This window comes from Alligator mississippiensis, chromosome 1 (genome assembly GCF_030867095.1).
Source record: "Alligator mississippiensis isolate rAllMis1 chromosome 1, rAllMis1, whole genome shotgun sequence".
NCBI classification, from domain to species: Eukaryota; Metazoa; Chordata; order Crocodylia; family Alligatoridae; genus Alligator; species Alligator mississippiensis.
In genome coordinates, this window is record NC_081824.1 from 129,263,594 (window position 1) to 129,278,190 (window position 14,597).

At 42.1% G+C, this 14,597-nt stretch overlaps 1 protein-coding gene across 1 annotated transcript in view; it reads left to right on the forward strand.

Moving 5' to 3' along the window:
* The window catches only part of PPP1R14C (protein phosphatase 1 regulatory inhibitor subunit 14C), a 70,589-nt gene extending 56,267 nt beyond the window's left edge, over positions 1–14,322 (forward strand). Inside the window, exons 3-4 of the mRNA XM_059713988.1 lie at positions 1,446–1,478; positions 12,669–14,322. Coding sequence (XP_059569971.1) covers positions 1,446–1,478; positions 12,669–12,743 — 108 coding nt within the window. The 3' untranslated portion in view covers positions 12,744–14,322. The remainder of the gene's footprint in view (positions 1–1,445; positions 1,479–12,668) is intronic.
* Positions 14,323–14,597: the final 275 nt, after the last annotated feature.

Below are 14,597 nucleotides of genomic sequence, written 5' to 3' on the forward strand. Positions count from 1 at the left end.
ATCCAGTTTGCTCATGATCCTGCCTGGGCTTCCAGTGCCACGGACACTGTCCTTGCTGCCTTCTCTCACTGCCAGAGCACCTAGCCACCCTTCTGCCCCCCACCCCCGTGCTGCCCATGAGGCGAGGCAGCCCCTTCCCAGGGAGCACCAGCCATCTTGAGGGCTGCAGGAGCCTGCTAAAGGCAGAAGTGACCAGGAGTCTGATCCTGCTTTCAGCAGAGCCTGCTCACTCCTATCTCCCCTGCAGCCAGGGATCCCCATGAGCTACAGCCAGGCTGGGCAGCCCCTGAACTGCAGGGGGGGCCTGGTCCTTCCCTCCATGGCAGTGGTGCCCCCCAGGCCCAGCAAGACAGGATGCCAGTTAGCCAGGTGCTGCCTCAGCTTGGAGGTGTACGAGTCTGCTCAGGCTTCCAGCACCTCACGTACCATTCCCACTGCTTTCTTCCTCTGCCAGTGCACCCAGCAACCCTCATGCCACCCCCCACTCTGACAAGACAGGGTTGACATATATACCAGATGTATGAAAATCCTAACTTTCTTGAGTGGAAGTCTGGGGCTGACTTCTACACCATGTCAACTTGTACACCATAAAATATGGTAATTAACTGTACAGTAAACATCTCAGCATTTATACATGTGCCCCTGTTAGGGTACACAAAACTAATAAACTCTGCAGCAAGGTAGGACTTGTTTTTTTGTGTGCAGTAGTGCACTTGTAGATGCCGAGCCAGCTGGCTGGGGCACAAGGGTGCTTCAGTGCGGAGGCTGCCTGCCAGCTAGTCTTACATTGAAGCACTCTTATGCTCCAGCCAACTCCTCCACAGCACATTGACCCTGATCAGAGCAGTCCTGGTTGAGAATCGTTGTCCTAGGGTATGTTCACTCTGCTGCAGTCAAGAAGAGTAAGTACAGTTCATGTGGACTCACCCATGCTAGTTTTTTAAACTAACCAGCTCAAGTACTGAGAACACTGACTATCCCAGGAGTGTCATAGGTTGTACTGAGCGTTGGGGTGCTGTGATGGTGTGGTTACCACAACCTAAAATTATGAGTTCAAAAGAAGTTCTGGCATTTTGACAAATGTTACAGTCCTACCTTTGAATATGATGTTGATGTACCCCTGGTATCATAATGAAAGCTGCTCTGTGTGATTGAAATGAGATTCACTTCTCTCCACTAGCTCCTTCAAGGTGCATAGGTCAGGATTGTAAATTTAGAAGTAGCTGCCCTTTTTTGCAGACACTGTGCTCCAGCAGTGCTCCAGTGCTTTGGATTGGAGTTGCTTCTATACAAAATACAAAAATTATATGTCTCCCTTCTGTAAGGTACATGAGACACAGTGGGTCTTGTTTGATAGATGAGAAAAACACGGGGCCATTCCATTCAGATGCAGACTTGTTTTTCTGTTAACTGTTGATACTGACACTTTTGTGTTTTACTTCTAGGAAACTCTTGTAGATTGCTACAAACCGACAGAGGTAAAGTCGCTTTTCTTAAACACCATTTTTCTGCTTTTATAAAGGGGCCCTGTTCCATTATTGTGTTCATTAGGCCAATGGGCTTTACTTAAATGGATATTCTGGATAAAGTTTAATGTACACAATTTTTAATGTACTGTACAAGTATGTTCAAGTTTAGTAGGAAGCATGAGCATTGCAACTTAACAAATATTTTAACTTCATGCAAAAAAGCTGAGTGTGGTAGTTGAAATACTAGAATGCACAGTAAAGACTTAATTAGATATATTTTTTTCTGTAATGTGGTGGGTCATTACAAACTCAGCAATTGCACAAGGAGTATCTAAGACACTGCATTATGCAGTGGATGTACAGTGTCTTGGATTCCACTGTTTGGTAACCACTTTAGGTTAGTTGTGCTTGACCAAGGAAACATGCTTTTCTTTTCTTTTCTTTTCTTTTCTTTTCTTTTCTTTTCTTTTCTTAAGGCTGTGTTTAGCATGGTTTTGCTTCTGGGGGAGCAGCACTGAAATGGCTGCAACCTGAACTGCTTTCTGTAACATAAAGCACTGAGGCTTAAAGACAGACTGTCAGGCACAACATTGGAGTTGAAAGGATAGTGGTGTCAATCAGACCTCTGGTTTGGTACCTTTATATTTTTTTATTATATCATGTAGTACTGGAGAGGTAGTCAAGACCAATTGCTGCAGCCACTCAGATCTTTAGCAGTGTTGGAATATAGCTCAGAAAGACCTCAATGGTTTATTCTTTGCTGTGGGAGAAATGGTTTTGCATAGGGTAAATATGACATATTGTTGGGATTCTTAGGGAGATTCCAGGCTAAAAGGCCAGGTTTTTCTGGTGCGTGTGTGTCAATAGTAATGCTATATTATCAATGACCCATTCAACATTTTCCAGCAAAGGCCATTGAACTTCAATTGTTTTTTCATACCATTGGTCTAGATAATTGATGGGGTATCCAGAACTGAATAAAGTAGAGCTGGGGGGGGCGGGGAGGGGAAGAGGGAAAGAATGGTGGGAGAAGGCAGATCAGGATGCTAGTAGTTTAGATGGGCATTTGAGAATGGCTACTGATGTTTTCTTTAGATATTCTAATTGTAGTAAGAGGGTGAAGCAATAAAAGGCAAGACTGGAAACAGGCCTTTTAAATGTCTTGCTAAAATTAATTTGGCTTTAACATTTCTTTAAAATTCATGCTAACTTAAGAAGAATGAATACTGTGAATATTCATTGCTAATGAATGTGAAGCAATTGCTAATGACTATTTCATATATAAGACTTAACACCAGTATGATGTTAACTTCAGAAAGGAAATATACACAAGGTACACTTCATTGAGAGGTGATCAATTTTAGAATGATGGCTTAAATGGAATAGCCTAATAGATTTGGGTCTGTGCAGATGGTGAAACTGAATGCAAAGGTCTCCAGGCACCTTGCACAGGAAATTAGATTTTAAAATTCGAACTTTAACTTGGTCGTTGACTCTTGTGCCAGTAGAGCAGAAGCAGTACCCTTACACTAAAGAGTATGTGTCTCCCATTTCTCCTTTGGTGACTTTTCCAACTGGCCTTGAGATTAAACTGACAGGTCTCTGACTCCAGAGTCCTTTCTTCCTCTGCCAATGCAGTAGTCTGTCCAGTTTGGATGAGAGAATGTTGGGCCTGAGGAAGAGGAAGGAAAAATACTACTTTACCTGTGATGGTCTGCATGATACAATCTCTATGTTTAGTTAGCAGTTGTTCATGTTAAGTCATGAGAATGACTTGTATACATGACATGTGACATTCCTTCTAAGGTAGCTGTAATTTAAACATGACAACTTCTTTTTTTGCCAAGATTTTAGTCTCAAAAGATCTACAATCTAAAAAATGCTTGTGAACTGGAGTTCTAGTGGGGCAGGTAGTAGTAATAAATTTGCAGTTTGACAGCACATTAAAGGGAAATCAATACAGGCAGGAAGTTCAGTAACTTAAAGCTATGCTATATAGAAAGAGGATGTTTGGAGATGGGGCATTTTAAGTCAGTTTTACATAGCTTCCCCAACTCAAAGAGGCTGAAGGTTAAAGAGACTGAAAAGTTGTCTTTGTGCATTGTGGCTATTCCCACCAGAAAAAAATCAGAATTATCCAGGTCACTTGGTAGGTGGCAGGTATTAAGAATATCTGTTCTCAGCCTCTGTAATAAATTGTTTAAAAATAGCAATAGGCATTAATTTGAGGATGGTCATTAAGCTAGTCTTCTTTCAGAGTAAGATATATCTAGACTCTTAAACATGCCCCAGTGATCCTGAAAATCTAGGTTTTATAATACCACAATTGCTGCTGCTGTTCTTTCATTTAACTCAATAAGATTAAAGTAAGACTGGCATTGCAATAAAATGTCAGTTCCTTATGAATGCCATTATTTAAGTAAAGATATATCAGTTATTGAGTATCCTAAAATTATTTGATTTGGAAATCTTATACAACTGTAGGTTAAAGTGTGGCTTTCACATACAATTAGAAAACCCAACAGTCTTCTTTATAGTCAGTGTAACTTAATGAATAGAAATGTAATTTAACTGATCTATCCCCTAATTAACAAAATAAAACTGAAAAACGACATCTTTATCCTTAGTAGCATCTTGCCAGCAGCCCAAAATAGTTTCTGGGTACATGATGCAAATTGTCTGTGTTTCACAAAAAGCACATTTAGAAGTGAGCATAAGTAGTAATGATATAAATACAGAGTTCTTTTTCCTCATCGTGGTTAGCTTATGCTTGCTGAAGATAATTTCGAACGGCCCTCAGAGAGGCTTGAGAAGAGAATACAAGCTTAAAGGAAAGGGAGAAAACCTCAAGTTTGACATGCATTCTTAATTTCTTAAACTTAGCTCTAATATTTTAATTGTAATAACAAACCACAGAAAATTTAAGCACTGCCACATTTTTAGGTAGCTAGAGAAACTATGAGGGCTTGTGTTTACATTATCCTGAAAAATAACTGACACAGAGAAGCAAAGGATGCATTTCTTTCAGTATGCAAGAATCCACATAACAGGTTTCATGTTCCAGTTAACTTTTAGCACAAACATACTTTGCAGAAACTCCAAAGTTGCTGTGTTCGCAAGTGTTTACAGAATTATTTGTTTTTCCCAGAATAGCTTGTAGATGAACTATGGCCTTCAGCACTAGCTGGGAATGAACAGCCAAAACCTAATATTTCTTCCTCGTAAAATGGGGGTGCTGACTTATGTCATAGTATCATAATAGCCCTGTTGTGGTGATAAAGTCTAAGCAGAGTCCCCTAACAAGGATAGTAATGCTTCACTGTTCTGTTGAAAACTGAAGAGTAATTCCTAAGTAACTGATGTGGACCAAAAAAAAAGGTGAGGCTTTAGGATGGGCCAGTAGCATAACTATAGATGAGCAAACAGGGCACAGGCCCCAGGATTGGGGGCCTCACTTCTCTTCACCCTGCACCAGACCCAGCAGCCAAGTGTGAGATGAGTGGAGGGGGCAGAACAGCAGCCAGAGGTTCACCGCTAGGGGGAAGCTGCGGCTGTGGTGGGAGGTGTCAGAGACTGTTAACCTTCTTGTGTCCCTTCATGCTGCTATTTTTCAACTTTTAAATTGCTACAGAATTATGGATTCCAGGTTAACCCTTGCAGCAGTGGCTTGCCCAGTAGCAAACTCTATCATTTATGCCTGTGGGATAGGCTCTGTATTAATACTTCCACTGCTGCTAGCACTAGAGCTACTGCAGCGATTGTCAGTAATGGTAGATATGTTGTAAACTGCTGTGGTAGACAAGGCCAGCATAGCTAAAAATTCAGGTAACATGTTTGCTGGCTCTGAAGGTTGTGCTTGTGCTATATATATCTGATGTAGTTACTCTACAAGGCACAAATCTGCCCTGCCTTCTAAAGGATGTGGTTAATAAACATAAAGAAGAGCTAAAAAAAAGATTTGCAAAAGTTTTGAATTTTGACAATGACAAGAATTGTGTGCGTGTGTGTATGTGGGGGGGGGGGGGGTATCCTCTTCTCTTACTTTTCCTTTTTGTCAGTATCATAAGAGCCCTGTTGTGGTGATAAATAAACATTACTTCTCCCAGGCTGGTGTTCAGGGCAGGACACACACTTCTCTGGCTGAGGGAAAAGTTATGCAGATTTCCCCACAACATGGGACATTGGACACAATTTACCTCTCTACCAGCAGGAGCCAGAGTTCACACAGTTGTGATTACTCAGTGTTTTCAGTAGGACAGTCCATTTCAGTCTGCCAGACTCTGCCCCTGTTCACACTGCACCCTGTTTGGTAGGATAGTGGTTTTTTAAGAGGGTCTCATTGACCTTCCCAAGGTGGATGCATTTTGAAAATTTATCTTCTACAATACAGTGTGGGGGAGAGCATTACAAATGATTTTAGAGTAACACAAGCAAGGAACCAGAAACATGTTTTCCATTGCTGCTTATTGTAGCAGTGGTATGTTTCATAGATTTCATAGACATTAGGGCTGGAAGGGACCTCGGAAGATCATCGAGTCCAACCCCCGGGCTAGGGGCAGGAAGTCAGCTGGGGTCAAAGGATCCCAGCAAGATAAATGTCCAAACATCTCTTAAAGGAGTCCAGGGTAGGTGCTTGCACCACCTCTGGTGGCAGTCTGTTCCAGGCCTTGGGAGCTCGGACAGTAAAGACATCCTTCCTTATGTCCAGCCTGAAACGGTCTTGGAGGAGTTTGTAACTGTTTGACCTCGTCATCCCTTGGGGCACTCTGGTGAACAGGCGTTACCCCGGATCCTGATGCACACCCCTTATATAGTTATAGGCAGCCACCAGGTCCCCCCTGAGCCTGTGCTTTTCCAGACAGCAAAACTACTCCTAAGTTAACATCAGGGGGGGAAAAAAGTGTTGGGGGAGGTGGGGGGTTTGGGAATAGGTGGGAACCTCACTGTGGCTAAAATATAGTTTATAGCCATTGACTTCTGTAAGGTACAACACTCTCTTGGGGGAGTCCAGTTTGCAAGAGGATGCTACTTTTGACTATTTCCCTTGTATGGTCTTGCCCACAGCCTGAGCCTGTGTGGAACGGAGAGTGCCATGGCTCTTCCTGTTTCCCTTTGAGGCACTTGTCACCCCCCCCAGGGGCACATGGTAGGAACAATCCTGCCTTCTCTCAAATGTGGAGATGGTAACTGAAAATTTGGAATATTTTCCACATAGGGGAAGGAGAGACCTGGCAATCTGAGCAGTACTCTGACGTGAGTCTGACAGTACTGCTCCTTTTTTGGTCTGTCTAGAGTAGAAGTGTCGAAGATACAGCCCATAGACTGGATTCAGTCCATGAAGCTACATCATCCTGCTATTGCTGCTGGGCCTGCAGGGAGCCAGTCTGGGACCACCCAACTCCACCCCTTGCAAACCAGATCCAGCACCTGCAGTGCCAGCTTGGGCCTGTTTGGGACTGCGCTTCACATGGCACCCACTCTGACTGGTCCAGGATGCAAACTACATGCAGCACCTGTTGCAGTTGGTTTGGGGCAGGTACCACATGCAGTGCACTCCAAGACTGGACAGAGCGGGTGCTGGAGTGGGCCTGTGGGGGCATCCATGGATCCCTGCTATGCCATATCTGGGCTCTGGATCTGTGGGGCTGGGAGTTGCCAGGTCTCCTTCTGGCCCTTAGGGTTGACTGCATGCTGTTTTTCTGGCCCATTAACCAGTCCCAATCCACTCATCTGGCCAGCAGGGCCAGATGAATTTGCCACCTCTGGTCCAGAGAAGAGATTGAAAATATAGAATTCCAGGTATTCCTGAGATTAAAAAAAAAAGTCTTGTATCATGTATCCTGTTCCTAAGGAGAAGTATCTGATGGGGCAGCATCCAACTGGTATCCAGAATTCATTGGAGAAATTTAAACACGAAGTTTGGCCCAATGATCTCAGTTAAACAGCGTCTTGCAATCCCAAATGAGAGGTGAAATGGTCCTCCCCCTTCCTTTCTGAATTATTACTTCATCTTCATTTGCTTTTTAATTCTGCATTATTTGAGCTGCATGCCTTTGATTGTAGGAAGAGCATTACAGAAGGGAGAGGGGAATGCCTAAGGCTGAATATAAATTAATTCAAATGAACTATAGATTTAGTCTGTCTGTCTCTCTCTCACGCATGCAAATTTGCTCTTTAGAATTAGAAAGGCATGACTGCAAGAAACAATGGTCTTGTGCTATAAATTAACAGGAGTCTTCAAGCTTGTAACACACAATATTTAAAGGTGTTTAAAGGGCTCTCTGCAAAAAAGAATTCAGCTGTGTTTGTGTGAAGTTGCTGTTTGGATGAATAAGAGACTTAATGAGTGTATTTTGTTTTTCCCTATGAAGAGAGACAGGTACACCAAGTCTGGGTGTTTTATTTTATTTTTTTGAAGCAGTTCTTAATTTTCTTGGTCCTTTGAATTTTTAACAACTGTTTTTTCTTAAGTGTTTCTTAGGTGTTTATATCAAGCAGGTGTTAATGAAAACACAGCTGAGAAGGAAAGGGACTCTGGTTTTGGTTCTTCAACACAATCTACTTTTATTTGTCCCTAGTTGGCTACTAGTTTTCTCATTCTTTACTAGTACTACTAATCCTGTGTCAGTGATAGGGGGGAAAAGTGCAGGTGTGGGAGACTAGAGAGAATTGGAGAGAACAAATAATGCTCCCATCTGTTAAGCCTACCTTTATATGTTCATAAAGAATGATAAACACAAGCACATCTTTAAATGTCAATATGCCATTAAATTTTGAGCTAGGCACTCCTAAAATGAAGCCTGCCTCTTTTGTCCACTAACCAAACATTAGATCAAAGAAACCTGCAGCTTTGAAAGGTACTTCCCTGTAGTGAAAAAAGATTAAATCTGAAGCTGAACAGTCGAGTCATTGAAGGAGAAAGCATGAGAATGAAGGTACAGTGGCATTAGTAACTACAGGTTTTATCAGGTGCAGAATGAGACCTGATGCAAAGAAACTTGGGTAAGGAGTGGAAGGGTCAGCAGCCCCTCTCCTGTTCTGCCTATGCTAAGTGCTGTTTCTAAATCCTCTCAGGCAGATACCTACCCAGCCTCTTGTAAACCTTCAGTGAAGGGGGGTTCCACAATTTCTTCTTGCTTTTCCCATTGTCATGCTGTTACAATTAGGAAAGGAGTCCCCTGTGGTTCAGTGGTAGAATCCTTGTCTACCACACAGGAGACCTGGGTTTGATTTCCAGACACTTATATAACTATGGCTGTGGAGGCACCAAACATCTGGACTCAGTCTAGTCTTTGGATTCTGTCTCAGTGGCCTAAAGGGAGGATGGAAAGTCTGGGCAGCCTCCACTCCTCCAAAAATTCCTGCTTGGGCATATGCATCGAAGGTCTGGGTGGCCCTCATGCATACACCGTGATCCAGGAGAATTAGCGGTTGCCACAATTGGGAAGCTGGGGTTTTTTTTCCCTGCCTTCCCACCCCACTTCCCTTGAGACTTAATCTAAATCTGCCTTTGCTCTTGTTTAAACCAACCATTTTTTCTTGTCCTTCATGAAGTTTCAAGATAATTCCAAGTGAAAATTCTAGCATAAAAGGCAAATAAATGGCTGGTTTTGCACACTACAAATGGGATGTGATATTACTAAAAGAACAATGGCAGAAGCCCTGGGCACTGCACACAGACTGTTTACCCTGCTCTAGTGCCACACTAAAACCAGAACTAGAAATGGCATCGCTTACAGCTGGTTCCAGCAGCCCATAGTTCAGCAGGGACTGTCTTCAGGATTTTGCTTCCTGAAAATTGGTTGCTTTTAATTGTGGGTGTAAGTTACCCCCATCTTTCCTCTACTGGCCCAAAGTATTTTGTATTTATAAGTTTTATATATAATATATAATATTTGATTGGGCCAACTGTTGGGCTGCTCTGCAGATTGTGTAGCGTACTTTCTTTTTTTAAAAGAGTCTCAGTTCACTTTAATTCTATAATTCATTACATTTTACACAGATGTTTATAAGAGTATTGAAAGCAAACATCCTGAAGGGAGCATTTCTGTCCTTCAAACACCATTTAGCCCATTATCGTCATCCTTTTTTAGCAAGCTTTTATAATGATGAAAGGATCATAGAGATGCAGTGTACAATGCCCTGAATAGAATGAGTTTTTAGATGTGAATTTTTCTTCTCTTCTGTGTCCCCAGTATGAGTGTAAGTAGTGTACTTCATCTTTACAGATGTGAAGTAGATGGTGTTGCAGATGCTTGTAACCATGGAAACGTACTTATGCTGAGGAAGAAGTAGATTCCAGGTTTTATGAAGTCTGGTTCCCCATCAACCTTCTTCTAAGGCCTTGTCTGCAGTCCAGATGGGAAGTGTTATGGAACACGTGTATGCCTACTCACACACTAACTTTTGATACAGATTACTCAGTAGCAATGCAGAAACAGCAGCACAGATTTCATTCAAGTCTAGCAACCAAATTATATACCCAGGTTCCCCAGTAGTCAGGCATAACCTGTATTGAAATATGTGCAAACACCATCTTACCTGCTGTTGTTTAGTTAGTGTAGGTATTCCTTACCATGCTGCAATTGCACTTCCAGTCCAATGTGGACATACCATACTTTGGCAGGAGAAAGCATATTGCGTGCATCATTACGTTATCCATCCAGAAACACTGGCCCTGTCTCTTGAGTTAAAATGTATGCATTTAGTGCAGAATTCTGTTTCACCCTACTGAAGTGGTGCTCAAGCTTGTGGCCCAGCAAGCCAAATGAGTGACATGGAGATGATTGAACAGCTGGATAGACTCCTGCATAGCCCTGGGGCCTATGCCACCCTGCCTGGCCCCATGTGCTGGGATGGGGCCCAGCATGCCAAGAGTGGATCCTGGTGGCCTCCACCTCCCCTGCCTGGCTCTGCATGTTGTCAGCCCTGCATACCAAGATGAGGCACCTGATCTAGCACGCGGGATTGAGGGCTCCCCATGGCTCCAGAAATTTAACAACAGGGGAGTAGCACCACTGCTTCCTCACCATCAAATTTTTGAATGTGTGGGAAACCCCAGGGGTCAGATGTTACTGTGCTGCAGGTTGAGCATCCCTCCCTTAATGGATAATCAAACTGGAGCTTGAGACCTAGCTAATGCTGCATCACCCAACTGGAGTGCAGGAGTGGTTGTTACCTGATCTGGGAGATCAAGTACCCCCCCTTATAGGACTAGGTTTGCTCATTGGAGACATGCAGATGTTCCCCTGTTCCTCTCATGGTGGCTCTTGCACACCCAGAGGGGGTGATTGAGTTGCTTCTGCACTTCAAGTGGGTAACACAGAATTAGTTTCAAGCTGCCCTTTGGTTGTCCACTAGGTAAAATTGATTCTTCCCTAGTGACTACTTGTACACATACTGCAGAACTTTTATAACAAATATGTTTATGTGGCATTTTGTTTAGGAGCATTTCAGCGTGCGCGTTTAAACTCTTGCTTGGCATTTGGGTGCTGGACTAGTTTGTTGGCATTTCTAAGCCTCCTGGAATTAAACTAGGAAGTGCAAATATTTTTGTTACAGACTGAACAAAGGATTTATTTAATGTTGGTGGTAGAAAATAAGGAGGTTATGGGCTTGGATCCACTGTGGACTTTCAGGTGCACCTTTGGAATTCTCTCCAGTTATTTTGTCGTGGCTAGTTTATCCATAATTTACTGCTAAATTCTGTTTCAGTATTTTAAAGGAGTTATGGAAAAACTGACTCTCAAATGTGCTGGTCCTTTACAGCAACTGCCTGTTTTTATAGCACCGCATATGGCACTATCAGTAAACACAATTATCTCCATGTCTCAAGTGGCAATAAGTTTTCAGGTTAATAGAAACCAAGATTTGCCTTTTTTTTTTCAAATCTAACTTTTGTTTATTGTGAAAAATACATTTTGTATTATTGGATAATTCTGAATTTACCTTATGTTAATTGTAGTACTGTAATGGGATATTATTATAACTTTTAACGTCAGTCACATTGTATCTAGCTATAGGTTTTGATTGACCCTTGTCAGTACTGAGTAAAATCCAACCAGTGGTAATCTTGCTTCTGCAAAAGTTGTAGAGGAACAAGTGGGAGTTCATGTGGGGAAGGATACCTCAAATCAATTATTATGACAAAGGTTTGAGACTTCCTGTCATTTGGCTGAATGTGTTAAGAATGGCCTAAGTTTGAGACTAATCTGGTAGTTAACGGAATGTGTTCCTTGTTTTGACCCAAGTGGAGCTAGTCTTGGTGAAGGGGAAGGGTTTTTTTTGATAAATTTCTCATTTGGAGAGATGGCACAGTTGTCAGAAATTTTTCAGTAGCAGCCACTATACAAAAGGCTTGCAATGTAACTTCATACTTTTGTGCTTGTACCCTTTGCATACTCTTCTTTGGGGTTTATGTCTGATCTGGAGCTTTGCCTGAAGGATAAATTTCTTCTTGTTTGTTTGTTTTGGACAGACAGCAAAATTTGAAGAGAGTGAAGAAGAAAATATCTTGTACTTAAAACAATGTCAGCAATAGCAAAAACCCATCCTCTTAAAGTACATCAAAAACCTGCTATATTTAGAACATGCCTCTTGACATGGGGAGCCTCTTCTAGCTCTTGAAGGAAGGTGCTGTTGTTCAGGGGTTGGCACCCTGCAGCACATGATACAAGTGGCATGGGCAGGCTGTGTGTGGCATGTGGCAGATAAGGGAAGGGAAAGGCAGCACAGCAGTAAATAGGACAAGTGGCAAAGTACAGCAGCAGATCAGGCACGAAGTACAGGGCCTGGAGCAGAAAACAGAGCAGCTGATTGGGCAGAGGGAAAAGGATTGGAGTAGCACTTGGGGAAGGTGTGGGGCTAATTTGTGGTGTGCCTGCCAAAACAGTTGGCCCCTGCTGCTCTACTTTATGGTTGTCATGAGTAAATGCAGCAAGAGAGTAGATGATGTGTAGCAGTTAAGCCTGTGTGCACTTGGAGGGCAGGCTTCTTCCATTTCAAATATGTGATGAGAGTGTGCATGTCATGCGTGCACGGAGATTTCAGGAAATGGGATGGAAAATTCCAGCTGAACATTCAACTATTACATTTAGGATAAACCTTCATAGTTTGCTTTATTCTTCCTTAAATAAATAATAAACCCATGGTGCTAGGGGAAGATAACAAAATATTGATTGTATCTAATCTTTCTTCCAGGAATTTATCAAAGAGCTGCTAACTCGGATAAGAGGAATGAGGAAGCTCAGCCCCCCTCAAAAGAAAACTATATAACTACTTGCCATTAGCATTCCACAACAGACAGCAAGGGAAATGGGACTTCGACTACCCTTATTAAAATAGTTGTCTTTCTCTGCAACGTTTTTTGTTTCATTCAGTTTTGACTCTTATTCAAGGGAGTTCTCATGTATTAAGATTTTTTTTAGGTCTGTTGTTTTTTTTTTATCAAAGATTCCAACATTTTGGATGCTGGTCAAATATCACATGAGGATTATCAAAGCAGGAAGAATCCAGGAATTAGTGACCGCTTCATGGCAAAAGATGCAGCAATCAGAAGAACTTATAAACTTACAGAGCTAGGAGACTTTTTTTCCCTTGCAGCTAGTTGGTAACACTTATTTTTAAAGTTGGTTGTACATTTAACTCATGGATGTCAAGTTTTCTCATGCTTGTATGTACGTACACTATTGGGTTGTGAATACTGCTTCACATGACTGGAAGGAAAGTTTGTGACAGTAAACTATTAATTGTGGTTATTGCAAATTTGTTATGAAAAAAGCAACAGTATAGATTACTGAAATGAGTGCTACCATCTTCTAAATACATTTTAAAACAGCAAAGTGAAAAACTTTGGCATATCTTCTTAGTCGGAAACTGACGTGAGAAATGGGGAATTTTTTAAGGGCTTAATTTGTAGACTTTGAATAATTTTATTGACTGATGCTTTGCCAGATCATTTCCTCTCCACCTTGTGGTGTTTTTAGAATTGTATTAACCTACTCCAGGGGTCAGCAACTTATGGCCTATGGAGCCTTTTGGATCTGGCCTTTGAAGCTTTGGCAGCCTTCAGTGGTGGTAGAGGGAGGGGGCGGAGGGCCTCTGCCTGTGCTGCAGCTGGGCACCCAGGGCTTGAGGGAGCTCTCGCTTCACTGTGCTGCAGTTAGTCTGCAGGGGCTCCATCAGAGGGGAGCTCTTCCTGCACCTATAGTCAGGCAGTGGGAAGAAGTGGTGGAGGTGACTGGGTCCCCATGCCTGCCCAACTCAGACCCAAACTGGGTCATTCAGGCCCCTTCTGGAAAACATTGTTGACTCCTGCCCTGCTTTCTAAGGGCCTGGTGTGATATTTAGAGAAATGTACATCACCCTTTGAAAGATGCTTCATAATGGGGAAGCAGGGGGGAAGCAAGTGCTACCTAAACAAACTAAAAGCAGTTATCTTGCCTTCAGTTATGGGGTTTAACCAAACAGATTCCTCTCTTAGTGAAGCAGGTAAAGACCATTTGTTTTAGAGCTCTGTTGTTGGAACGTGGGCGGGGTGGGGGATCTTGTTAGCTTTCAGTCCTTGTTATTTGTGAAAGCAAGAAGAAAATTATTTCAAGAGATCATTGTGTCTCTCTTCTGGAAAATGTCTTTAACTAGGATAACTCCATAAGCTACCATATGCCGGTAGATGACAGTAGTCAGGCATTTTTTTTATCAAGGGTGCTCTGAACATATTTTATTTTTAAAAGAAGTACATGTTTGTGAATTTTATGTATACTGGCAAGCTTTTTTTAAATGTATTTAATTTTGTAATGTTTATCAACAATTTTATTTACCAGATATTTACCCAAATAAATGGAACAACTTGTGACTTGTTGCATATACATTTTACAAAACTACTGTTACTGAATATACTGACAAGTGATGTGGATGCATAAACAGCAAAGGAATGGATTGGTGAATATCCATCAACGCAGCGTAAACTAGCCATAACGCAGTAGCTTTAAAAAAAACATTACGAAGACAATTTTGAACAGTTCTTGTTACCACGAGAGCTTTTTCCAGTACAAAGAAGGACAAGCTATTCCTCATCCCTCCTTTTAAAGTTTGAATGTTTCTTTCAGGAAAGCTTTCTGCTGCTTTCTT